This window comes from Desmodus rotundus, chromosome 1 (assembly GCF_022682495.2).
Source record: "Desmodus rotundus isolate HL8 chromosome 1, HLdesRot8A.1, whole genome shotgun sequence".
NCBI lineage: Eukaryota > Metazoa > Chordata > Mammalia > Chiroptera > Phyllostomidae > Desmodus > Desmodus rotundus.
Genome location: NC_071387.1, coordinates 64,365,206 through 64,390,790, shown reverse-complemented (window position 1 = coordinate 64,390,790; position 25,585 = coordinate 64,365,206). Strand labels below are relative to the sequence as shown.

Sequence of the window (25,585 nt, the reverse complement as noted above, 5' to 3'; positions counted from 1 at the left end):
GGGTGACATCCACTGGCCTGGTTAGCATTCACTGGATCCTTTAGAAAGGAGCTTTTTAAAAAATCCTTGACAGCTCCTTTAAAATGAGGGTGCATAATAGGTCCTCAGTCGATGCACCTAGAAATTGCTGATGTGGCTGCCCCACCATGCAGCTCGTAACGTCTTTCTCTACCATCACCCAGAATTCCGAATGGAGGCTTTGGGTTGCCTCGTTCCTTAGCATTAACCCCTTCCTACGTCGCCACCCCCAACCCTAAGGGAAGAACAGCAGTTCTTATTCTGGAAGGAGCTCTAAAAGTACCCACATGGTTCCATCCAGAACACCAGAGGCTGTCTTGAAAATAGAGCCTTGGGGTAAATCTGATTTCCTAAGACATTGCTAAGTCTATGGAGAATAGGACTTGACATAGTCCAGGCTATATGCTATATCCTATACGGCAGGGGAGTCAAACGCATTTTCATGGGGGGACCACATCAGCCTCGTGGTTGCCTTCAAAGGGCCGAATGTACTTTCAACTCCTTAACAATTAAGGAGTAGTTATATTTACACAGTCCTAAAATTACATTCGGTCCTTTGAAGGCAACTGTGAGGCTGATGTGGCCCCGGTGAAAACGAGTTTGACACCCCTGCTCTACAGTCTTAGAAAAATTTCAATTCTTAGTCATGCCATTGTCTTACTTATTCACAGCAAAGAGAAACTAAGGGAAAATAACTATTTTCCCAGAAAGTCTTCTCCTTAAGACCTGTCAGACCTATTAGAAAATTAAAATGAGGCAACTCATTTCAATGAACTTGTTTTCCACTTTAGTTCAGTTTAGTTTAGTTCTGTTTCTGCTTCCCCTTCAGACAGGCCATTCTGTGATCAGTCTTAGAAGAACAGCTGTTTGCGGTAGGTTCAATTTTCCCAGTGGTGGTCTACTGTTCCCTGCTCTTTTCCATAAAGTTCTGTAAAAAGAAATTTATTATACTTCAATAAAAATAAGGAATTCAGACAGTTCTGAAAATGGTAAGTGTACTACTAATTGTGTCCAAGACTCCTTTAAATAAATATTTAATACTAAGGTCTTTCTGGAAACTGCGGTTATGGCACTTTCATTTCACTTGATGTTGACTCATAACGGGATTCCTCCATGTGTGCAGGCTCTTGCTGGTATTTCCCTTTGGAGTTTCAGAACTGCTGTTACACGGATGCAGTCACATTTGAAGGTGTGCACTGAAGACAGTGGGACGCTGCGTCAGTTCAAATGCCTCTTTCCGGGCTTGCACTTCTGTGCAGATCTTTTTCCCTATCGTTGCAACACACTATCTTAATTACTGTAACTTTGTTTTACATCTAGAAATAGCAAGTCCTCCAACTTTGTTGTTCTTCAAGAAGAAATAACCCTTTGCATTTTGATATACGTTTTACAATATACTTGTTAATTTTCACACACCGAAAAACTTTCTGAGATTTTGGTTGAAACTGCACTAAATCTGTAAGTCAATTTGTGGAGAAATAACATCTTTAAAATGCCGAGTTTTCCAGTCCATAAACACAGAATATCTCTTCCCTTATTAAAGTCTTCATTTTTCTCAAACATATTTCATAATTTTCTATGTAGAAATCATATGTGAGGGGAGACCTCCCCTAAAAAAACCCAAAATTATCTTCTGGGGGCAGGCCCCTTTGTAGTATAGGCTTCCCCCACTAGATGAGTGTTCTAGGGACCAATCTGTATCAGTGCACCAGCTGGTGTTGTTGTGAGAGGATGCGCTCAGCTTCAGTGAATTTTTTTCAAGACTCTTTCACTGCATTTGCCCATTTCATGATGGGTGATTTGTGACCACAGCTGCCCACACCATGTGGAGTATTCAGCAGTTTTTGACCAAAAACAGCCTGGTCCCCATGTCCCACCTTCCCTATTCACTCGATCTCATCCGAAGTGACTTTCTTTTTGTTTCCCTGGATGAACAAAGTCCCCAAAGGGAAACATTTTCCCAATGTGGAAGAGGTGAAACAAAAAACAGCAGAAGCACTAAAAGGCTTCAAAATTAACAAGTTCAAAAATTATTTTGAGCAGTAGAAAAAACATCCCAGAAGGTGTATGGCATCAGATGGAGAGTACTTTGAAGATGACTGAAATTTAAACATGTAAGAATCAATACACAATTTTTCACAAATTAATTCCTGTTTGGGGGGATCCCCTCATATAATTATTAAATTGAGATGTATGAGTTTGATTTTTGATGCCTCTGTAAATGATACATTGTTTTACATTCCTTTTTTCTGATTGTTATTGGAGTATAGAATATTTTTGGATATTGATCTTAAATCTGATAATCCCAATAAACTCACTTATAAATTCTAATAGTTCATCTGTGATTCTTCTGGATTTTCTCCATTCATAATAATGCCATTGGTAATTTCTTTTTAAAATTGATCTGTGATACTCTAACTGATGCAGCTAGAAGGCTAACATTTTCATGTTAGAGTGGTTCACATATACAATTTAATATTTGGGGTTAAAACTACACATCTGGACTGTTGGCCTCAGCATGGAAGAATACAAGGGTGCTCAATATATAAAGAACATCTTTATTTTCTCAGGAGCTTTGGAAATACGTATTCTCTGTGCACTGCTTTCTGTCCCCACCCACCCACATCCACTACCACCCTCACCCCTCACATACACCATGAGGAAAAAAATGCCAATTTGCGTTTCCTTGTGTATTTCTTTCTCTTTAAGCATGACAAATAAAAAAGACTGGCTGAAATGATATATTTTGTCTGCCCCTCTGAACATTATATTTTTCTGTTATCACCACTGATGATAACTCACTTAAGTGCTAAAAGACCTGTTCCCACTTTCAAATCCTTTCTGCAAAATCTCCTTCCTGGGCTTACCAAAGAGTTACAAGTGTCCGGGCCAGCTCGCTGATTGATGATGGAACTTCCCCTGCTTACGGAGGGGTAGATCTGAGGTTGGAGCCAGGTCTGGTCTGCTTGTATCAGAAAGCACCGCAGAGTGAAATGAGCCTCAGTCCACCCACTGTCGGACCCAAGGAACTGACACAAAATAAAGGGCCGAGCCTTTGGTTTTGTCTTCAGCAATATTTATTGGAAACAGCGATGCTTCCCGTGGTAAGAGTTTATACATTAAGCAGTAAGATTTGCCTTTCACTCCACATGATCCACTACTGCAGGTGGCACATCCGAAGCAGCACATTAAACTTCTGAAAGAATCTGTACAGCTAGATAAATAGAACTCTGTATAGAACTTAACAGGACTTTAACGAGTGATACAAAAGAAAACACTCATAAGTTCACACACAGCACCGTACACACAAATGAAGATGAGACACAAGGACAGATAAAAGTAATGAGTGAATTGGCAAAGAGTTTTGCATATGCAGCCACACACTCTTAAACTGCTAAGCACAAAAATCATCTTTATTTGGTCCTCACTGAGGGCAGAATATGCACAAATGATGCTCAAAGAACACAAGGTGAAACGGAAAGAAAGGCTATGCACTGTTTCTTGGTCTATGAACTAACGGAAAAATGGTTTCTAGTGTTGTTCTCCTTGTGTCTCTGTGCCAAGTGGATTTGTGAAACACATAATTCATAAATAAAACTGAAAGAAAAGTATTTGTTCCCCCTTCCCTGTACCTTCAGAAATGCCCTAAATATACACATTGGTTTTTTTTTAGAGCAGGAGATTTAAGCTTGGGAAGCATCTCTCTTTCCCAATCCCGAGTAATGGAGAATCTCCTCTTATTAGCCCCTCCCACAAAATTCTGATTGCCCACTGTCTTACTTAGAAATACCACCAGAGTCCCCCTCCGGCTTTAATGGCAGAGAGGGAGGAAAGCTGGCTGAACCTCAGAAATAGGCATACGTAGGGGGAACAACGGTGAATGTTTTCAAAAAAGGCTTTGAATCCACACTCAACACTTTCTACTGATAGCATCAAAGGACTCTTTCAGACCAGAAGACAATTTGCTGGTGAGGGAGGCTTGCTTCACCAATTTTGTGACTCACATATTTGGGAGGGGCAATGTGAAAGCAAAAACTTTCTCCTGTTTAAATGGAGAACCTGAGACCTGGAGGTGGCCCCTGGGTGACAGATAATGTCTTCAGTAGGATGGTTTTTCTGGGATGTGGCTCATGGTCTTCGCTCTACGAAGCCACCGCCTCCCGAGAACTGGATGAACAACAGTTCTCTGACTGCTGGCTGGCCTCAGATGGTATTTAAAAAGCACATGCCATGCGCACCAGGCTGAGAAGATACCATCCATCACCATGACTCTCGCGGGATCACACAAGTCAACCAAAGTTACCGTGCGGGGCTGGATGACCTGGACCACTGCGGCCTGCATCTGGGATGTGTTGTAAGCAGCATTACCAAAGCAGTGGTTAAACGTAACTATCTGGGTTGAGAGGAGGGGCTCCAGCCAGCATAACAGACTAATGGGGCAGGGCAACCAGGATCTCCACGTAGTTGATGGGAAAGAAGCCTGACTGACCGTGCAGCATCCCCTCATACCAGTTCTCGTCAATCTGGTTAGTGAGGGTGATGACATCACCCTCTTTAAAACCCAATTCCCCTTCATTTTCAGGTTCAAAGTCGTACAGAGCTCGGCAGCAGGGCTGGTCCATTGGGGCACCTGGGAGTCAGGGCCAGAGAGAAGAACACAGAAAGAAAGACAAGGGGAGTTTAACTCACAACGCTACTGCCCGCTGCGCCCACCTGCTGCCCCCTCGGCCCCTCCCTCACTCCTCTTCCCACTGAGGCTTCCGCCTGCCACCAGTGCCCAGTGCCCGCCGCACTGCATGGCACCTCCCGGGACAGCCTTCGGACGCTTTCTCAGATTTATGGAGGTAGTGGCAGCATTCCTGTTTCTGTTCCCAGTATGAAACGTGGCACATCTCTTCTGGAGATCATGCAACAGAATTTATCAAGGCTTCCCTTCCTGACAACGCCCAGTGATGGGAGACCCAGTGATTGAAGGACTTTGCGTGATATTTAGGTTCATAATACCGCATGGCCAGAATTCTTCCCACACTGGCACTTTAACATCTCTGCATGTGTGAAACAGTACAGTTAGCTACATGGATGATGTTTCGCAACCTCCGAATAACAGTGCAATGCTCACTTTTTAAAAATAAAGACTCCAACCTCTGGAAAATTACTATAATGTGGTGAAAACGCAACAATATAAAACACGGGGTTCAAGTTCTAAGTCTGTGACCTTGCACGGGACATTTCACTCTCAGCTTCTTTTTCTTTTTCTTAATATAAAAACTCACTTCACAGTACTATTATATCTGTTAAATGAGATTATGTAAAATTATATAATTTATACTTTGTAAACTGTTGTATATATAAATATGGGGAGTGCATCAGGGCTATGGTATATAAAAATGTACTGTATTTTGAGTGAAATAATTAAGGATGCAGTCAGATCTTACAAAGGACCTAGGCTAAATGTCGAAATATGATATTTTTTCACCTCAACCCACACATACTTCTGTAAGCGTGTGACTTGTAATAATGGGTTAATGAGAAAAGTCACCAAGAGGTTACCACAGCACGCACACACCGCTGCATGTGAACTCAGACAAGTGCGTGCAGCTCCCATGCCACCTACACGGCTCTGAAGGGAAACGATGTAATACATTTTCTCACTTAAAGAAAGCAGGAAACCAACAAGTTTCAGAACAAAAAGTAAAATGTGCAGTTGGCTTCTGAGCAGGAAGAAGCAAGTTACACATCACACAGAGGACTCGTCCTCATCGCCAGCCACCTCCTAAGGGCCACAGTTGTTTGTCTCTACCCCACCAGGACTCTGCGCGGTGGAGGGGACGCAAAGGCACAGAGCGCCAGCTGTCCTCACAGACCTCACTTTTCCCTTCAGTCTCCTGGAAGCATCTCATAACAAGTGTCCTCTGTGACACAGCAAGCAATGGAGATCCCGGGAAAACAGGAGGAAGCTGCGTATCTTTAAAATCCACATCCAGTGTAAGGTAGTTTCCATTTCCTCAACCAAGCACATGTTAAGGTTGAAAATATGTCAAGCACTAGATTCGCCACATGCTCCTGTGACTCAAGAACTCCAGCTCGGGGTGTTTCTGGAGCTGCTGCCTGTGGGTTACACACGAGTGTACGGGGGCACGCACCGCCCCGGGCATTCATTCTCATGCACACTGGGCCGCAGAAGGGGAAAAACAGAAAAAAGATGCCACCCTAGCACCAAACTCACATGGTAAGATGATTTTACAACCACAAAGGGAAGTCAAAATCAAATGTGATGATTAAGAACTAATGATGGAGAGTAAGAAAAAAAAAAGAGGGGTGTAAAAGTTTTATAGAGGAGAGAAGAGGGAAAAGAGGAAAAGAAATGACCAATGAGAGAAGGAGGAGTCCTTGTAGAAGAGTTTCTACCTGACAAAACCATCCTGTAAGCAATAATAATATGTGACGGTGTATTTCTTACCCAGCCAGGTTAGACTACGCCTAGAATTTCTGGAAAAGTGCCAAGAGGATGCGCCCGAGGCCCCTACAATGTGGTCTGCAGGGCTCAGCCCCTCACCTGCGGGTTTGGGAGTGCTCGTGTGGGAGAGGCCTCCATTGGGCTGAGTACTGTCTCCAGTTGCAAACTCCAGGCTCATCCGCGGTTTAGGCTGATATTCCCTTCTAGGCTGAGATGAAGCTTGTCTTATTCTGTGTTGAAAAAGAAAAGGGGGACAAGAGAGTGTGTAGCCAATTTAGAAGCAAAAAGGAAAGCAACCAAATCTAGGAAATGCTCACCCATGGATTTGCCATTGTGGAGCAGGGGAAACCGGAAAGGGGCCACAGCTTTCTTACATGTGTGTTTGTCTCTGCTTTTGGTGACGTCCCTCTGTGCTCATGCCGCCCTCGTTGTCATCCTCTCTCCCAGTCCCTCCCTCCCTCCCTCCTCACTCATGCGGAGCTCACTCTGCACTGTGATACGTGCCAAAATCACAAAGATGGATAAGGCACACTTTCTGCCCTCAAGTAACTTACCGTCTGTGGGGAGACAGAACACAACTGATTACCACACGTGGCAGCAAGTGCTGCGATAGAGACACGTGCAAAGTGCCCCGGGAACACGAGGGTGGGGTGGGAGTCTACCTGTCCATGGGGAAGCTGGAGAAGGTTTAAGGGAGAAAGCAAAATAGGAGTCATTTCCAGATGAACAGCTGATTGCGGAAGAAAGTTATTCCATGCAGAGCTTGAGATGGTTAGAAGGGAGCAAGGGGGGAACTGTGTGCTTTCGAGCAGTACAGGAAGGGGGAAAGAAACGAAGGAAAACCGGAGGAAGGGAAAAAGGTGCAGCCAATGAACGCATTCTGCACACCCTAACGTCTTTTCCCCAGTCGCAGTTATTCACTAAAAAAAGTGTGGGACAGACCTGCAAAGGTAGGAGAGTTTAGGGTATGGCGAGAGCAGGAGGATAGGACTGTGCACATATTTCGGAGGGAAAAGAGAAAGAACAGCATTTTCAGCAGATGTCACAAAGATACATATTTCCTTAGTGTGTTGACGTGCATGGTTTTAAACTTCTCTAGAGGCTTCAGACTGCTCTGCACATTTCCACCAGGGTGCACTGTGGGAAGATGCCCAGTGGAAGCCCTGGTCGGGGAAGATACTGAAGACAGGAAGAGGCAGCCAGATGGAAACAACGGGAACAGGTGAGGGGGTTTCCCGTAGCGCAGCACAATGGCTGGAGACGTCATTGCGTATTTAGTTGTCTCAGCAGCTATGAGTGTCTAATCTGGCCACAAGCTGAGAATCAAGGCTGCTAAGGTGACCCTTTGATATACATACATTTAGCAAAGTCACCCTGCTTAATCTGGCTAAATAAAGTAACACATATTCTAGTGCAGGGCCACTGCATGGAGGGGTGCAGGCTGCCCTCCAGCTCCAGGGAGCCCCATTCACAAAGAAAACCACCAGAGCCCTGCTGTGTGCAGATTGCGGGAGGTGGGGCAGGCATAAGAAACAGTCCTCTCTGATGGACTTGGTCATCATTCAGAGAAACACAAGGTGTGAAAAGATACAAGCTCTCGAATAGGTTATACTTGACCATGAACCCCATTTGGACCACCGTGTGACCCACAGCTAGTTACTTCAGCTCCCTGAGCGTCCATTTGCTCATCTGTTAGACAAGGCTAACAGTCCTTAGCCTACAGGGCTGTGATGTGATTCATGACAATGTGCCTTCAGCACCCAAACAGAAGAGCTGCTCAGTAAATTGTATCCGTTACCATTGGTGGATACTTGTGTCCCATCCGTGGCAGCCAAAATATAATTACATTTTAAACTATCTCATCTATGATGTTACATATATAGTTCAATGTAAAATATATTGACCTTTCATAAGCATGAGATTAGATTCAATGCAGCAAGGTAAAACAAAGTATAAGATAAAATAAAATAAAATAAAAACAAAGCATCCACATGGCATCTGTATAGGATCAGCAGGAATTTTGGCAGAAGTTTTTCTTCAAATGTATTCTTGCTATCCCTTCCATTTCTTTACACATCGTTTCATAGCAAGGAAAGGGAAGTGAACAATGCAGGGAACTGTAAAATACCTTTCTTCCAGTCTGACGGTGACTTGCTGCAGGATCTGGACGGCCTGCTTATGGTACTCCAGCTGGGCTTGGACAAGCGCAGAGAGCTGGCTCACCTGTTCGATCTGCAGAGGGAGGGGAGTCACGCCTTAGTTTCCGCCCGGAAGCCGCTACTACTGCACTGCATGGACGACAGAGGGGCCCCTGACTCGCGGCCCGTGCTCAGTGATGCCCGTGACCACGTGGTGAGCCAGGCTATGACACATAGTTCTACAGGTTCCAAAATGATTAAGGATAAGAAAGCCTCCTTACACTTGGGAACTCTAGTACTATAAGGAGAAGCAACATTATTCACAGTCCTCCTGAAGATCACACAACTCTCATCGAACAGTCAGATGCTTAGCTACAACCTTATGAGTAGGGTTTGGCTTATTTTATTGATATCCTATAAAAAAAAACCATGTATTGACCAAAGGATTCACTGCTCTTTATACTTTTCATGTTAAGTCAACATTAGTGCTGCTAATAAAAATGTGAATATTGACATCTCACGTGGGGCACCATGGGAGGCAGGATGGTATCATGGAAAATCTTTTGTCCTCTCCGAGCCTCATCGGTAACGTAAGGGGGTTGGATCAAGGGACATCTGGTTTCACTCCAGCTCTAACATTCTAAGCCTACTTGGTTACTCTTCATTTTATGTCTCGTGTTGGGATCCAGCTGAACAGCGGCAATGCTGCCCCATGAGTTTGGGGGTGGGGTACAGCCCTGGGCTCAGGGAAAGAGCACCGTGATTCAGGTCACCCCCTTCCCCATGCCTACAACACTCCCCTGCAGTCGGCAGGTGGACACAAGTTGTTTCACATAAACACAAACCTAGGCTGTCTCCGGGTGACAGGAAAGCCTGGGCATCATCGACACGTCTCCCCTGTCACCAGTCAGGGCAAAGCAGTTAAGTGGTGAGTACATAAAGGCCCTGTAAACATCTTGGCAAAAGTTAGTCAGCAAGTGATCAGGCCAGAGGTAGGGGCGAGCAAGGACGGGAAAGCTGGTTCACAGGTTTCACGACATGAGTGGTTGGAATGTAACTTCTCAAGCCATGAATAACAATGTAGTTATTCATGGCTGGAAATGCGACAGCAGCGTGTAAACTGTCTCTTCTGTGCCCCAGATGGGGCATCTATGCTGCCGTCATCAATCCCACTTGAAATTACCTTTTGAAAGAAAATGTCAGCTTTACTTCAAAACACGGAACATCTTAACCTACGTTCAACACTCTCTTCTGAACGTATTTTAGCTGACACTCTTATACAATCTGAGATCAATCTGCCCCATATTTCGAGCACATTTTTTGAGTTATTGGACTGATACATGGGTCATCGGAAACATTCTTTATCTCCTCGCTATTGGTAAGATCTTTAGTAGACAAAAACACAGTTAAATCAAACTATAGGAATACAAGGAAAAAACTCTACCTCTGGTAATCTACTTTATAATTTCAAAGTATTTAAAGAAATAACCATCTACTGAAGTTCTCCCCACACAGTGTGATCAGATACTCATGTTTTTAAGGACATAACCCTTCAGCACATTCGTCTGGTGCCTCGACGGCAGGATTATGCTGGAAACCACAGGAGAGCCACTCACGTCCATCTCCAACAGATTGAACATGCTCGACTCCGCAATTTCTTTAGACTCGTCAAATTTCTCCAGAGCTTGACGGAGCTCTTCATCGGGAATCTTGCCTTGTCGTTTCTTCTTATAATCAAAGTCCAGGCGTCGGCCCTCTAACTTCTTTAGATGATGCTAAAAAAGTCAAAGGCAGGAATACGTTTTGAAAGGACTCATGGGAAAGGCCAGTGTAGAGCTCACTTCCCCACCATGCCTGTTGGCTTCCAAAGGGAGACAGGCTAATTTCTAAAACATCACATCACCAGTTCCACACATCAGTGGGACAAACAGTTTCAAAGGCTAAATGTGGAGAAACACCTTTAAAAATAATTAAGAGCAGGAAAGAAATTGTGAGAAATACCAGTGCTTGCTTGTTTGCTATCCATCTATCTATCAACTGATTTATTTTGCCCTTGCTGGGGCAAAGCCAAGCTGGACCGTGCCTTTTCCTTCCATGCGAGGAGGTGGGATGTGAGGACCGGCTCCGCATGGGGGAAGCACAGGGTCCACACATCCCCATCTTCAGCAGAAATGGTATCTCATTGAGAAGGCAGGAAAAACCCACTTGCCTTGACATGAAGTAAGAAAGAATAGAATTCCTGATTTTCCAATCACAGAGCATTGGCAGTAGAAAGGACTTCTCCATGAGGCAATCGAATCTGTTAGAATCGCCTTATTGATTATTAATTGTTTATTTAACACTTGGATTCCTGATCATCTGCATTAGAATATCCAGGGCTGGGACCTAGAAATCTAAATGATAACCCGTATCCTAGTTGACTGGAGCAGCTTTCAGGGAACCATTGATTAGTTTAAGTCTCCCATTTGACACTAGGTCACAAAACCTGGCTCGGAAGGGACCTCACGTGAGACCTAATGCCCCACAGTGCACTTCAACCCCTCCTTGCACCGCCCCCACCACCTGTCTGTCCAGCGTCTGCCCAGCACCTTTAGCGACCACGTGAAAAAGCAGTTTCCCAAAGCTACTAAGTACATTTTGCCTAAGAGCCGTGCTGTCCCATTACTAACAGGTAAGAATAAGTGCTGGAATTCCCTTGATCTTGGGTGTGTCTAGAAAGACAGAAGCAGATTAAAACAGAGTTGGGAACGGTGAAGAAAGGAGGAGGAAAGAGACCAACATCCTAGATCTCCCCTCGCACTGCACGCCCTGCCTGCAGTCCACACTCCGATCTTTGGATCAGCACGCGCTGATACGTGCTAACATTTGTTCCTGTGGAAGGAAACGTAGTTTAAGCCATTTGAACCTGTAGTCAGCCACAGGGCAGCGCACTGGAGTCAGAATTTACATTTCAGGCTTAGAGTGAGTCTGCCCCTTACTAACTGTGCAACCTTGAATAACTGGTAGGGCTGAAGCAGATTTAAGCTAGAATAAGAAAAACCTAGGAGACTTCAAGTAATGGCAGGCCACTTCACAATAAAGAAAATTAAATTTCAGACAGACTCAACAAATATTTGTTCAAGGGATGAACGAGCAAACATTACACACCTAGTCAGAGGTACAGCAAGTTGAACTCAGTCTGAAATAGCTCAACTGTTCTACGTGTTTTAGGAAGAGAAGAGTTGCATATTCTTTCTCAATCCTAACAACTGTTATGAAAATAGAAAAACATGTCTTTATAGAGTGATAGAATAACTACGTATTTAAGCTCACAACTAGTGTGACTAGCATTTTAGAGGGTGAATTCAGCCCACAAAACCATAGAATAACAAAATTGTGTATTATCAGGGAAAAAATACCCTTTTGAAAATAAAAACCTTAAGAAATCTTGAAAACTGAATGTGGAGAAGTCGAGTGTAATATTCGTGAGTGACACAATCATAATAGTGGAGCAAAAGTACTGCATTTCTGGCTTCCTTCCATGTATTTTGCTGGACGCTTTTGCAGCTCATGTGGCCAATGATGACAACATGCACAGTGAGCTTAAAAAATATTTTCTAAAGGAAAAGGGTGCCTGCACCTGTACACTCAGAACTGCCCGCCGCCCCAAGGACTCGCTGCAGGTACCTGAATTTCCCGCAGGTCTTTGTCGTGAAGGTTCTGAAGGGGGTCAATGAAGTTCTGCTTCACTTCCATGTCCAAAGAGTCTTTCACCTCCGAGAGCTCCCGCATGGCCTCGCCCACCTCGCCAAGCGCTGGGCCTGCAAGGGGAGAGGGAAGCCCTTGGGTGGTTAAGAGCAGGGGTAAAATGCATTTGCACTGATCGGGCCGTCACAGAGGAAAACCCACGGGTTATTGCCTGTCTCCTGAAGACAACCGAGATGACGGGGTTTGTTAACGCCCTCCAGACACCAGCACGCTCTCCGCCTCAGACACTTCACACCAGCAGCAGACTCAAGGCCCCCAAGGGGGTGGTATCTCTCATAAAATTCTGCTGGCCCTTTAATAAGCAATTTGGGAAGCTCTCTGCCCTCGCTTGTAATCACCAGCTGTCCTACTTAGGGCCGGCACATTTGTCAGGAGCAATGATCAGGAACAGAGATCGGGGTCCATCCAAGAAGGACCTTCATTTGCTAAGACCTCACCCCACAAGGGAATGAAAACGGAAGGTATTTAGCGGAGGGCCAGAGGATAAAGGGGTGAAGGAATCAACCATGTCTCACCTGAGGTGGTAGAATTTGGTACCACACACAAAAGAGCAGAGGTCTAAGGGAAAGCTCACGGGGCGCTGGGTTAACTCCTGCTCGTGTGACTGTTTGCTCCGCCTCTGTATCCAGCACCAGACACACACAGTAGCGAGTGTCCAGGTACCTGGATTTGTCAAATGGCTACTGTACATACTGGGATCTCATCAGGGAAATAGGAAATAAGTAAAACTCCTACAGTAAATCACACTAACATTGCTGAAACAACTGTAAAACAAATTTTTGTCCTATGTGTACAGATCTGAAACTGAGATTCAAAATATAAAGTGGTTTGAATAATTTCCTACAGAGTTTCTTCCTGGCACTGAAGTCCCCATGGTCAAGCGAAAGAATGAACAGGTGAGCAAGCACTCGTTACCGAAGTTGCAATCATCCCCGAGCTCTCTTCCAAACTTGAGCATGGCCTCTGCGAGCAGCGCTTCCGCCTGAGGGTAGCCGGGCCCTTTCTCCTGGCCGCGGATTTTCGACATGGTGTTGATCATGCTGAGTTTAGCTCTGGAAGCTGAAGGCAAAAAAATGACAGGCTTTCAAAGCAGGCAATGTAATAAAGCAGAAACAGGGCTGGATGAAGAAGCAGGATTCAACCAGTCAATAACCAGCTCAGCTGCTGCAAACTTCACCTTCACCTTCCTGGCTTCAGAGTCTTCATCTATAATGTGAGGAGATTGGTCCACAGGTAGATATAGACATAGACAGACACAGACACACAGACACAGACATAGACACACAGACACAGACATAGACACATACACATAGACACAGACACACAGACACAGACACAGACACACAGACACACACACAGAAACAGACACACAGACACAGACACAGACACACAAACTCAAACAGACACAGACACACAGAAACAGACACAGACACAGACTCAGACACATAGACACAGACACAGACACACAGACACAGACTCAGACACATAGACACAGACACATAGACACAGACACAGACACACAGACACACAGAAACAGACACACAGAAACAGACACAGACACACAGACACATAGACATAGACACAGACACAGACACACAGACACACAGACACAGACACACAGACTCACAGACACAGACACAGACACACAGACTCACAGATACAGACACACAGGCACAGACACACAGACACACAGAAACAGACACACAGACACAGACACACAGACATAGACAGACACAGACTCAGACACACAGACACAGACATAGACACAGACATACATTTGTTAATCACTAATCTCTCCCTTTCTCTTAAAATCTTAAGAGGAACTGAGAAAAGGTGAGGCTCTCCTGGGTAAGCATCCCCTCCTCACAGGCTCTTCCCATCTTCCCGGGCCCCTTCCCATCCTTTCTTCGTTGTGGTGGTCCTGGCAGCACCTCTGCAGAGCTGGGGGGCCCTCATGGAAAGTGTTCTGAAAACTACTGGATTATGTGAGTTTTAAGTATTAGAATTCTAATTTTGTATGTCAAGCCTAGGAGTCCATGGACTAAAGTAGAAAATTAATTAATTCTGACAGTGTGGGCCTTATGCCACACTGTTTCGCTTGCAACATGTATAAAACAGAACTATTTTCAAAATCACTTCTCAACTAAAATTCTGACAGTAAACAGACCCACAAAGAACAGAAGTACTGAATTCATTAAAAATAATCGCTTCTCTAGCACATAACTGCATCGGAAAATTAGTTCTGTGCCATAAAGACAGCATTTCAATTTCATTTCTGATTTTACTTTTATAAAAAGAAGATGCCTAGAAAGCAATTACAGTTTTAGTGGAGGAAACTGGTTTATTAACACACTGGTAAAGCCAAGGACTTAACTTGATGCTAGGTTACCAGGTTCCTCAAGTTAATTACTAGCGATGAGATGGTACAGCAGCCTAGGACTGTGCCCAGGATCCCATCAGCACAGAAACCCCTGAGACAAATCACAGCTCAAAGCAATTCCAGCATCCAGTGGCTGACTTTGAATCTTGAATGTCTGTTTCAAATAGGATTTCATTTCAACTTTAGGCTTCAAATGTTGAGACTGGTGACGAGGAGAGTTATCGTGAGAAGACCCTCTCCCAACCTTGCACCAGGCCTATCGCAGTGAACAAAACAGCTGTCGTCCTGGCCTCTGCAAACTTACAGTGAACTGAGGGTGGCATCTATTTCAAAAGCAATCCGAGGGAACTGTGTGTACTGAGTGTCACTCAGGGGGATTACAGCGGGTCACAGACGTAGAGCATCACCCTCGTCTACGGAGGTGCGCATTGCGAAGAAAAATTCTGGGGGGGAGTATCTTTAAGCTTAGACTCACATAGTGAGCAGCAGTTAGTCAGGTTAAAAGCATTAAGCAAAGCATGGTGTTTCTGGAAAAAATATAAAATTCACATTGTCTTTACTGTTTCTCACAGAAAATGCATCATATGTTTTAAACTTCAAAAATTGAAAATGCCACATGAAGTTGAAAATGATCACACATTTTTAAGAGGACGATATCATCAGAGTCTATATTCAAAGCTTTTTCTTCAATAAGCCACATCTGGGACCCAGGAAAGACACGGTCCCTGCCCTTACGGTGCCCACAGGACAGCGAGCAGTGGCCACAGCCGTGTGAGCCCGGTGCTGGCGAACTTGCACACGGCACCGGGGGACACAGGAGGAGCGACGACAGCACAGATAGAAGTGAAACAAACAGTGGACAATAAAAGTGCCAAATAAATAGAAGGAAAGGAGCTAAGTGGAGATGAGAGAAAGAGTAACGAACCGCACATGATGGTTAATCCCTTCAAACCTTGTGTTGACCCTTTTACACTCGGCCCTACAGACTGATTCCTTTTACGAAAGCTGGCTGTGGGCCTGCGCTTGGATCTCGGTTCTGTTCAGAGCTGTCTTCTGGTAAGTGGTTACCAGGAGTAATTATACTGGTTTTAACAAGCTGCAGCTGATTTTCAAATTCATCATTTTGTACGTTGATCAATATGGAGAGCCTTATTCTTCTACTAATTACTTAAAGAACACCTTGAAAATATTCTACAGTTTAATAAGAAGGGGGAGGAAAACCATATTCTAGTAGCTTATATCTGCAAATCATCTAAAATACCTAACAATCCACACATTTAAAGAGACTGCTTTTGAATTCATTCAGAAACTCATTAATAAAGAATCCTGGATTAGTAAAATTTGTGTTCCTGAAAAAAAAATCATCAGACCTCACTCAGTATTAACAATTTTGAAGTGTTAGCATAATCTTTTTTTTATTGTTGCTCAAGCACAATTGTCTCCATTTTCACCCCACCACAACCCCCCTATCCTCAAACACACCCCCTTTGGCTTTGTCCATGTGTCCTTCATACATGTTCTTTAATGGCCCCCCCATAATGCCCCTCCCCGCTCCCCTCTGGTTACTGTCAGTTTGTTCTTTATTTCAATGTCTCTGGTTGTATTTTGCTTGCTTGTTTGTTTTGTTGATTAGGTTCCACTTATAGGTGAGATCATAATAAACAAATCAGCATGATCATTTTTAAGTGATTTTAAAAGCAGTACTTTAAACATGCAGAGAGTAAGCCTAAAAATACAAATTTAACATACTAGACTTCCTATAATATGGTCTCAGCCTGGACTGCTTCACCAAGCTGGTTGTGCCTCCCAGGATCCTCCTCTTCCCTTCTAAAGGGACCTGGCTTCTTTCCTTTTCTCTTTTCTCTTTTACAGGTGATAAAGTTGAAGCAAATCCCAAAAGAAGATTTAAAAAAAAAAGAAAGATAAAAAAAAGCAGAGAGCAAGCTTAACATCAGCATCAGTCCAGGTCTAGAGGCTGAATAATAGAAGTTCTGAAAAAGGAAGGAAGAAAGCAGAAATAGAAGGAGAAGTTCTTTTTAAAAGTTCAAGAAAATTTCCCAGAACTAATGAATGTGTGTTGCCAGATTAAGGATCTATGGAATGTCCAGCACTACAGATAAAGGGTCTGTACTAAGAACCATTAATATCAAATTTCATAAAACTGAAGACAAAGAGAAATTCCTGAAAACTTTCAGAGTGGAAAAAAATAGGTTACATATAAAACATCAAGAACTAGAAGGTCACTGAATATAAGAAAACTATGAACACAAGAAATTTTCTCAGAAAACAATGGAGCAATAATGTTTCTTAGAGAAAATCACCTATAATTCTACATTCAGACTATCAATGAAGTATAAAAGTAGAATAGCGACATTTTCAAATGCACAGAAATGTCTTAATTTATTTTTCTTCTCAAGCTAATGGAAGAGACATTCTACCAAAATGAAGGTGTAAGTCAAGGACAGAGACAGGTACGGAATCTAGAAAAAGGGACCCAGTGCAAGGAAAGAGGTGAACATGATGGAAAGGGACATCTCAAGACTGTCCTTGTGCGTCAGGCACTGAGGGCAACTGCAGCTGACAGACACCACACACAACCGGGTGTGTGCAGCTCGGGGGCCGTGAGCTACAGGGAGCTACAACTCCCCGTGTCCCCAGAGGGATCAAGCTTCAGTTGCCCACCACTGGGCCTTGCTTTATAATATCTCATTTACTGCCCCCTGTCCGTCTCTTCTTCTCCAACAGGGTTTCCTGGAATCACCTCCCAAATCAACCACTTGCACTCAAATCCTTGCGTTATGGTCTGATTGTGGAGGAACCCAAATTAAAACAGCAGTCAATCCAGAGTGCAGCACTAGGTGCCTCAAAGATGATGAACACCTGATGATCTTCAGTGTGTCCAGAGAAAATGCTTATGTGTGGCAGGGGATTTGGAAAAGAGTTAGCGAAATACACACATGAAGTTAAAAAATGAAAACCAAAATCATTATTATTGTAAAAAGCTTTATAAAACTATATGATGTTTAATAATAATGTGCATGTATTCTTTCTATTATAAAAACTAAATTTAAAATATTTCCCACTTTCTTCTCCCGCAGTATACCTAATTTAGTGGCTAAACTGGAAAACGATACTCTTCAAGCAGGGCATCGCTCTAACCTCGAGGGTCTTTCAACCAAGAAGCTCTCCCTAAAATATGTTCACTGGTATAAAGAGAAGTGGCCGGGAAGAGAGAAGTTAATAAGGATTAACAGGTGAAGTGCCATCAGAAAACACCATCAAAGGAAAGGGTTTGATGAGTCCACATCTAGTTAATTTCTGGAAGGAAATGTATCAGGTAATTTAAGGAGCAGAAAGTAAAATTGGTATGATGGTAAAAGGCTAATCTATTCTAAAGACAGGCTCCCAGTGTTTTTTCTTCTGCTAAAAGCAGTAGTTTCTTTTTTGGCCTCAAAGTCAATGCTATCTTTTAAGGGAGACAAAGAGGGGCAGCCAAGGCTCAAAGTGGAATCATCTTCCAACTCTAGAAGGTACTTCCTGATGAGCTTTCTAATGCTGGGCACAGCCCAAGGGAGTCAAAGCTCGCTGAGAGTAAAACAGAAGTTCTGTGGGCCCTGCCCACACACCTCTTTCCCTCCGCCTGGAAGCCGAGTCTGTGTGAGTCACTGCTTTCTCTCTTCAGGCTGCTTATCTAACGAGCTAACAAGCTGGGAAAGCTGAAAATTCGGCACTTCTGCTAAATCTTAGTTTTTAAAATTTGTATTTCTGAATCTAAATGAATAAACAGGAAAACTGGTCTTGTCTTTCATGGAAAGGAGCATAGTGTGTTAAAATAAATGTTAGCTTTGGGCGTATTACAAACAGGTAAAAATCCAGGCTCTCAATCTTTTTAGCCGTGTGTCTCTAAAAAAACGCCTCATTCACAAGTTTGTTACTGGTATTCAATGACAAGGAGCAGAAAGAGTTCCTACCACATACACACACAATAGGCACTGGAGACAGGAGATGGCACTCCTTTCTCCCCTTCCATGTTCTCTTTTCTGTGAGCAGCGATCTGTGCTGGAGTCCGCCACTGTCAACTACATTTCCCAGAATCCCTTCCCGGTATGTCCCTAGTTAGAGTCGGTCCAAAGGGAGGCTGTGCAAGATGTGGGCGGTAAAGGTGAAGCAGCAGCCTTAACACTGGTTAGAAGAGGTGAGAGACAGATGCAGAGGTTCCATCTGCATCTGGGTTTCATCTGCCCTGGCTTATGTGCACTCCGTGTCCAGTTCTTCTCAAATGCTGATGCTGCTGACCAACGGTGATCCCAGGCCTGCCACAGACCTTCAGCTGCAAACTGTCAAAGGTAGTAATATAACAGGGTACAGAGCATGGGTCCCCTGAAAATAGGGGAAACCCCCAAATCCTGAAAAAAGGCACAGAGAGGTGGGGGGAGAATGCCCCAAAAGTGGAAAGTAGCATTTAAGGCACACTGCATAACAAAGGCAGATCAACAGCCCACAAAAGGCTGCAGAAGCCGCAAAGTCAAGTGTACTTGACTGTGAGAACTTGACTGTGTGCAGCAGCAGAGTGACTCATGACATATGGGGGGGGGCGGGGGTGGGCGGGGGAGGGGGGGAGCTCATAGTGTGCCTGCCAAGCTGCGAGCTGCGGGGAGCGAATGCCCATCCCAGATGCCTTTGCGTGTCTGGGAACTCTTGCCCTGACTGAAGATGGAAGCCAAAAGAGGGTCAAAGACACTGGGAAGCTGACAAAAATGGCAGACTTAACGCACCATAGAAGAGTTGGGTGTTTGGCCATGCAGGAAGTTCTGAGCCGAACATTTAAATTAGAGCGGGACAAGTAACATGGTGTCTGTAGGGGCTGCAACGAGGTCTGGAGGTCTGCCTGGAGGTCAGGAGAAGAAGGGCACCTGCCTGGCCAAGCATCTCTCACAGACACGTGACAGGTGCTTGGAGCTGGACTGTGATTGGGAATGCTGAGACTTCTGTTTTTCTGAAAGATGGTATTTCTAAGTGGCATATTCTGAAACTGGTCTGGCAAGGAGAGGGAGGCAGGGCTATTTGTTTTGGGGTGTTTTTTTAAAGGGAGCGGGACATAACGGCAGAAACCTGCCATTATTCGGAATCTGTATAACCTTTAATTAAATTCCTTTTTCACCAACCTCTTGCCTTGGGAGTCACATTTCTTGGTGGCAGACAACCGAACCCCACAGCTGTTCCAGAACACCAGTGGCCGGTTCTATGACAATAACCTTGAAGAGCCAACAACCTTTCATACCATTCCCACCAGTGCCCTTTGCAGTCCTGTTCTAGCTGTGGAAACTGCCTACTTTCCAGATTCCTAAGTGCATTTACCTGGGTCAGGACTTGTCAGCAGCCTGTCTCTGGTTCTTCAGCTCCAGTTTGTTGGGGGGTGGTGGTTGCCTCTGTTTACCCAGATATTCCTACAACTGTACAAATTCTAATTCCTACCATAAATCTCATTTCATAATATCCCCAAATGGCTTTGCTGCCCTGATTAAACCCTGATAGTCTGATGGTCTAATATTTTAACTGACAAAAAAATTATGATCTATCCTTGATAGAGTCCAGAAGTGAGTAAATAAAGTGTAAATATTTTCAATTCTGCACATCTATGCTTTCAGGATATACATAAAAGAGAATAACTGTAGGCAGGAGTTAGCTGCTCATTGCAGAAAGGAGAACCAGTTTAACGAAATGGGACTAAGAAACCGACTCTGGAGTCCGACTGTGTGAGTCCAAATCCCGCTCTACTCCTTGCTGGGTGATTTTGGAGCTCCGTTACCTCATCTGTAAAATGGTACCTCCCCCTCACAGGACTAGGTTGACAAAAAGATTAAATGACATAATGTGATAAATATTCAATAAATCTTAGTTATTTCTATGAGTGCCAGACATGCCAGCAAGTTCGCTGTGTAATTTTCTGAGTTAAGTAACTCTGAGTCAGGTTCTCCATACATGAAAAGTTGAGAAAAAAGAGACAGTTGGAAAATTCTTAAAACTCTTCCATGTTCTCTTGTTTAGGGTCATTCTTCTAAGATACAAGACTTCACAAAGAAAGCATGCCCTGGCCTTCAGCCACAGGAAATTTTTGGCAGCTTCCTGAAGTTGCCAGAACTTCTCGGAACGGCCTTCCCTCTGTCTGCCTGCCCCCCACACCACCAGGCACGCCTCTTCTACAAAGTCTTCCCAGCCACCCTTTACCTCTACCGCACTGAAGTGTAAGTGACCTCTTCTCTCATTTTATGTCTCCACTCTGCCCTGTACATACATTGATCATATCTCACGTAATAATTTACTTCTCTCTTTTCTGCATGTCTGTTTCCTGCTACAAGTTGCAAAAACTGCATCCTATTGAATTCTAGCTCAGGGCCGAGCATAGAGCAGGTACTTAATTATTAATTGTGGGCTGAACAATTTCATTTAAAAGTTTAAATTTTTTATAAAATTCTTCTGCATTCATCATCTTTTCAAATTCTTGGAAAAGGAGTTCCCTGTTTAAAAGCATAATGACCTCCTCTTGTGCTCTGAAATGGAGCCCTAGGCTGCTGATAAAATCCAATTACACACTAACTCTGTGATCTGACAGGATGATCGGGCCAGCTGATGGCAATCTGGCCTGCTCACAGCCCTCACACAGACTTGACTCTTTAGCAGCAATTCATCTCCAAATGACGCCATGAGAAACTGCTTTATGTGAAAACGGAAGAAACTTATCACACAATCTCCCATAACCAGGAAATAGGCTCTCATTTCCCCCACAAAAAATGGGTTCTTAGGCTAATTTATGAGCCCTAGATAGAGGGATAAAAAAATCAAATTAATAAGAATCAATAAATAGGTTACGATGGGAACAGTAAGGTATGCCCCCACAAACAGAAAAATTCTGAATTTGCACTGCCTGATTGAATTGATTTCTACCAAATATCTGCTTTTTAAAGTTTTTTTTTATGTGATGAGATGAACATAACAAGTATTTATTAAGTACCTACTATGTGAAAGGGACTATTCTAGGGAGAATCTGAGAGATGCAAGGGCCAGCCTCTGTTCTCAGTGAGCTTCCCGTCCAGCTGAAGAGTCGGAAAGCACTCCACTCATGGTGATGGGAGGCACACGCAGGCCCTATTGTGGACAAGGTTATAATGCATCTGCGTCACAGGAAGGAGCAATGCATTCTGCCTAGAAGAGTAGGGCTGGCGAGGCTCATGAAGCAGGTGACATGGGAGCTGTGCTCAAGAGTGAGCTATAAAGGCAGGGTGATGGGAGAGGACATTCTAGGCACCTGAGATGAAGAGAAAGGCACGTGGAAGTGCCTGGTGTATTAGGAGATGTCAAAGTGTCTGTGGCTTAGGTGAGGAGGGCACAAAGTTGGAGCCAGGGTGTGGAGGGCCTTCAGTGTCATGGGCCTCTGTAGGAGCTTAGGTTCTGTTTTGTAGACGATTCCCAACAAAGGTTTTAGACAGAATTATTTAAGATCGAGACCTCTGAAAGAGTTTTAATTCAAATTAAATCACATTTAGGTTTGGGGAAAATATTCCTATTATCAATATAGGGAAAGTGGGAAGGGGCTTTCCAAAGTATGAAGACACTGGAGGCAGGCAGACCAGTTACGAGAACACTGTAACAGATGAGTTCTAAGGAAAGAGAGGAAGAAAAAAAAGAGGGATTGTGGGGTCCTTTGGACGACAGAATTAACAGGGCCAGATGACCGAGGAGAAAGGAGACATCTGGGAGGATTTTAGGAAAATGGTGGGCTGCTCAGTAGAATCACCTGAGGAGCTTTTAAAATATTGATTCCTTCAAAATTACTACTGCGTCATCTAGATTCCGTAAGAAAAAACACCGACTCTTGACTTGCCACTGTGTCTCACACTCATACCCCAAATCAATTCCAGGTGGACTGCAGCTCTAACTATGGAAGGAAATACAGTACAGCTAATAGAAAATGATATATATAGGATAACGTATTTATGGCCTGTACAGTATGCAAAGATTCCTTAAAATAAGTCCAAAAAAGCACTATCCCTAAAAAAAAAAAATACACAAGGAGGTCCCCCCAAATGGAATGTATTTATAAAAAATTGTGTAGTTATTCTTACACATTTAAACTTCAGTCACCTTCAAAGTACTCTCCTTTTGATACAATACACCTATCAAAATTTTTCCCACTGTTCCAAACAGTTTTTGAACTTGTCAATTTTGATGCCTTTTAGTGCTTCTGCCATTTTTTGTTTCACCTCTTCTACATCAGCAAAACGTTTCCTTTTGAGGACTTTTCTCATCCAGAGAAACAAAAAAAAAGTGCCCGGGATGAGACTGGGTGAATGGGGAGAGTGGGGCGTGAGGGTCAGGCCATTTTTGGTCAAAAACTGCTCAACACTCAGCGTGGTGAGGGCAGGTGTGGTCATAAATCACCCATCATGAAGTGGGCAAACACATTAAAAGTGTCTTCAAAAAAAAATTACACAATGCCAGCTGGCACACTGACACAGATGGGTTCCTAGAACACTCACCTAGTGGGGGAAGCCTGTACTACAAGGGGCCTTCCCTCCAGAAGAGAATTCCAGTTTTGGGGGGGTTCCCTCGTATATAGTAGAATATTATTCAGCCATAATAAAGAAGGAAACATCTGTAATCTTGAAGGCCAGGCCATTAGATAACAGGAAGTAGAGGATGAAAATCCCCCCTCCCAAATCAAGATGAAATAACATTCCACAAAAGCTTTCCTTTTCTGGTCATTTTATACTGGTGGTGGGAATTAGCCTTTAATTAGTGTTAAGCATAAGCCAGGAGCTTTAAATAAACAATTTAGACTTAATCTTCACAACAGCCACCACCCTGTGGTTCTGGTTATGTTGTTCCCTTTTGTAGAGAGAGAGATGGGCTGCACGCACGAATTGAGGACGTGGAGGTTGAGGGAGACTGGAAAACCTGTCTGAGCTCTTATAAGTTAAGGTTGTTTTCACCATCTTAAAGACTTTGGGTCCTACTTTTAATGACATAGGGACACATTAAAAGGTTTTGAGGAGAAAAGTGACATGATCAGACTTTTACTGAAAAGGACTCACATACAGAGTAGATTATAGACAGTAGGAATGAAAGCAGGAAGGCCAGCAGGAGCCTCTTTTAATAACCCAGGCTAGAGATGATGGTGGCTCAGAACAGAGTGGTCTGATTGTGGACATGTTGTGAATGCAGAGCCGACAGAATTTACTGACAGACTGGATGTGGGGTACGGGACAAAGAGAGGCATCAAAGAGACCAAATGGTTTCAGGCCCGAGAAAGTAGAAGAATTAATGGAGTTGCATTCACTAAAAAGGGGAATACCATAGGAAGACCAGTTATGAGTAGACAGTGAAAATGTAAAGTTTAGCTTCAACATGCTAAGTTTTAGGTGCCTACACCTCCTACTGGAGTCAGGCAGGTACTAGAATACATGAGTCTGTAACACAGTGCAAGGGTCTGGGCTGCAGAGAAAAGTTTAAAGATCATTTAGCTGACTGACTCAAGGAGATTGATTGTTCCGAACCAATAAAAGGTAAGACTCCAATGCCTCCACTTGCTTATCCTCATCTCCAGAGTATCCTAAATTAGCAAGATGTAAGTGGGGGCCTCAAATATATGTTTTAAAATAGTTTTCTAAGGAATTCTGATATATACCAGGTATATTTTCCTGCCACTGGTAAAGGCCTTCAGACAAAGATTTTAAATTTTTTTCTTTGGGCCTCATGGAGACTTGGGGCTTTCTACCTGCAAGTTTTATTCTCACAGGATTTAAAATGTTGGGAAAGAGAACAGGCATTGGATCTGGGTCTGATTCCTGCCGTTGCGTTAACTTGTAAGAACTTGGACAGATTTTCCAGTTTCCTTGAGCCTCCATATCCTCAATATATGAGGTCTGTCCAGAAAAAGTCCAACCATTGTAAATACAAGGAGAATGGTTTGTACAGCATGGATGTAACCTGCCAAGGAGAGTGAACTGCACAGGTGTGAACAATGGTGACTTCACTGTACTAGCCAGTGGGGGCGGTAGATGTCATTGAGTGACATGTGTACTTTGTGGCCATCACATTCAAAATGACTGAGCAAGTAGAGCAATGAACCTGCATCAAATTTTGCATGAAGCTGAAACACATTCCTCTGCAGAAACTATTCAGATGACTCAGAAGGCCACAGCTACAGGCAACTGGTGATTGGCATCTTCATCACAACACTCCTGCTCATGCATCATATCTCATGCAGAGGTGTCTTCTGAAACATCAAATAACCAATGTAACTCAGCCCCCCTACAGCCCAGATGTGGTGTCCTATGACTTCTGGCTTTTCCCAAAACTAAAATCATCTTTGAAAGGGAAGAGATTTCAGACCATCAATGAGATCCAGGCAAATACGACGAGGGCAGCTAATGGTGATTGGGAGAACTGTGTGAGGTGCCTAGGTGCCTATTTTGAAGGGGATTGAGGCATCATTGTCCTATATACAATGTCTCTTGTATCTTGTATGTTCTTCAATAAATGTCTCTACTTTTCATAGTATGCGGCTGGATACTTTCTGGAAAGACCTCGGGGTGCAGCCTGCCCTGCTCTCCTCCAGACAATTGTTAAACTTTGAGCAGCATGCCACTGGTTAAACCCCAGTTTGTGGGGCATTTTATTGCACTCAATTTCTCATCTGCGGTGGCTAAGTAATATTATACCTCTTCAACTAAAAAATATTTCAAATATATGCAGAAGTACAGAGAATAGCAGAGCACACTCAAACCCCCCCCACTCAGATACATCATCATCCTTAACTATGATGAGCAAGCCATTGGTTCCCGC

The 25,585-nt window shown here is 43.7% G+C and overlaps 1 protein-coding gene across 1 annotated transcript in view; it reads right to left on the bottom strand.

Annotated features, from left to right (window-relative positions):
• Window positions 1-3,080: 3,080 nt before the first annotated feature.
• The window catches only part of SH3GL2 (SH3 domain containing GRB2 like 2, endophilin A1), a 184,735-nt gene continuing 162,230 nt past the window's right edge, over window positions 3,081-25,585 (bottom strand). Inside the window, exons 4-9 of the mRNA XM_053924695.1 lie at window positions 13,276-13,419; window positions 12,280-12,413; window positions 10,230-10,388; window positions 8,604-8,707; window positions 6,575-6,705; window positions 3,081-4,648 (exon numbers count right to left, since the gene is read on the bottom strand). Coding sequence (XP_053780670.1) covers window positions 4,449-4,648; window positions 6,575-6,705; window positions 8,604-8,707; window positions 10,230-10,388; window positions 12,280-12,413; window positions 13,276-13,419 — 872 coding nt within the window. The 3' untranslated portion in view covers window positions 3,081-4,448. The remainder of the gene's footprint in view (window positions 4,649-6,574; window positions 6,706-8,603; window positions 8,708-10,229; window positions 10,389-12,279; window positions 12,414-13,275; window positions 13,420-25,585) is intronic.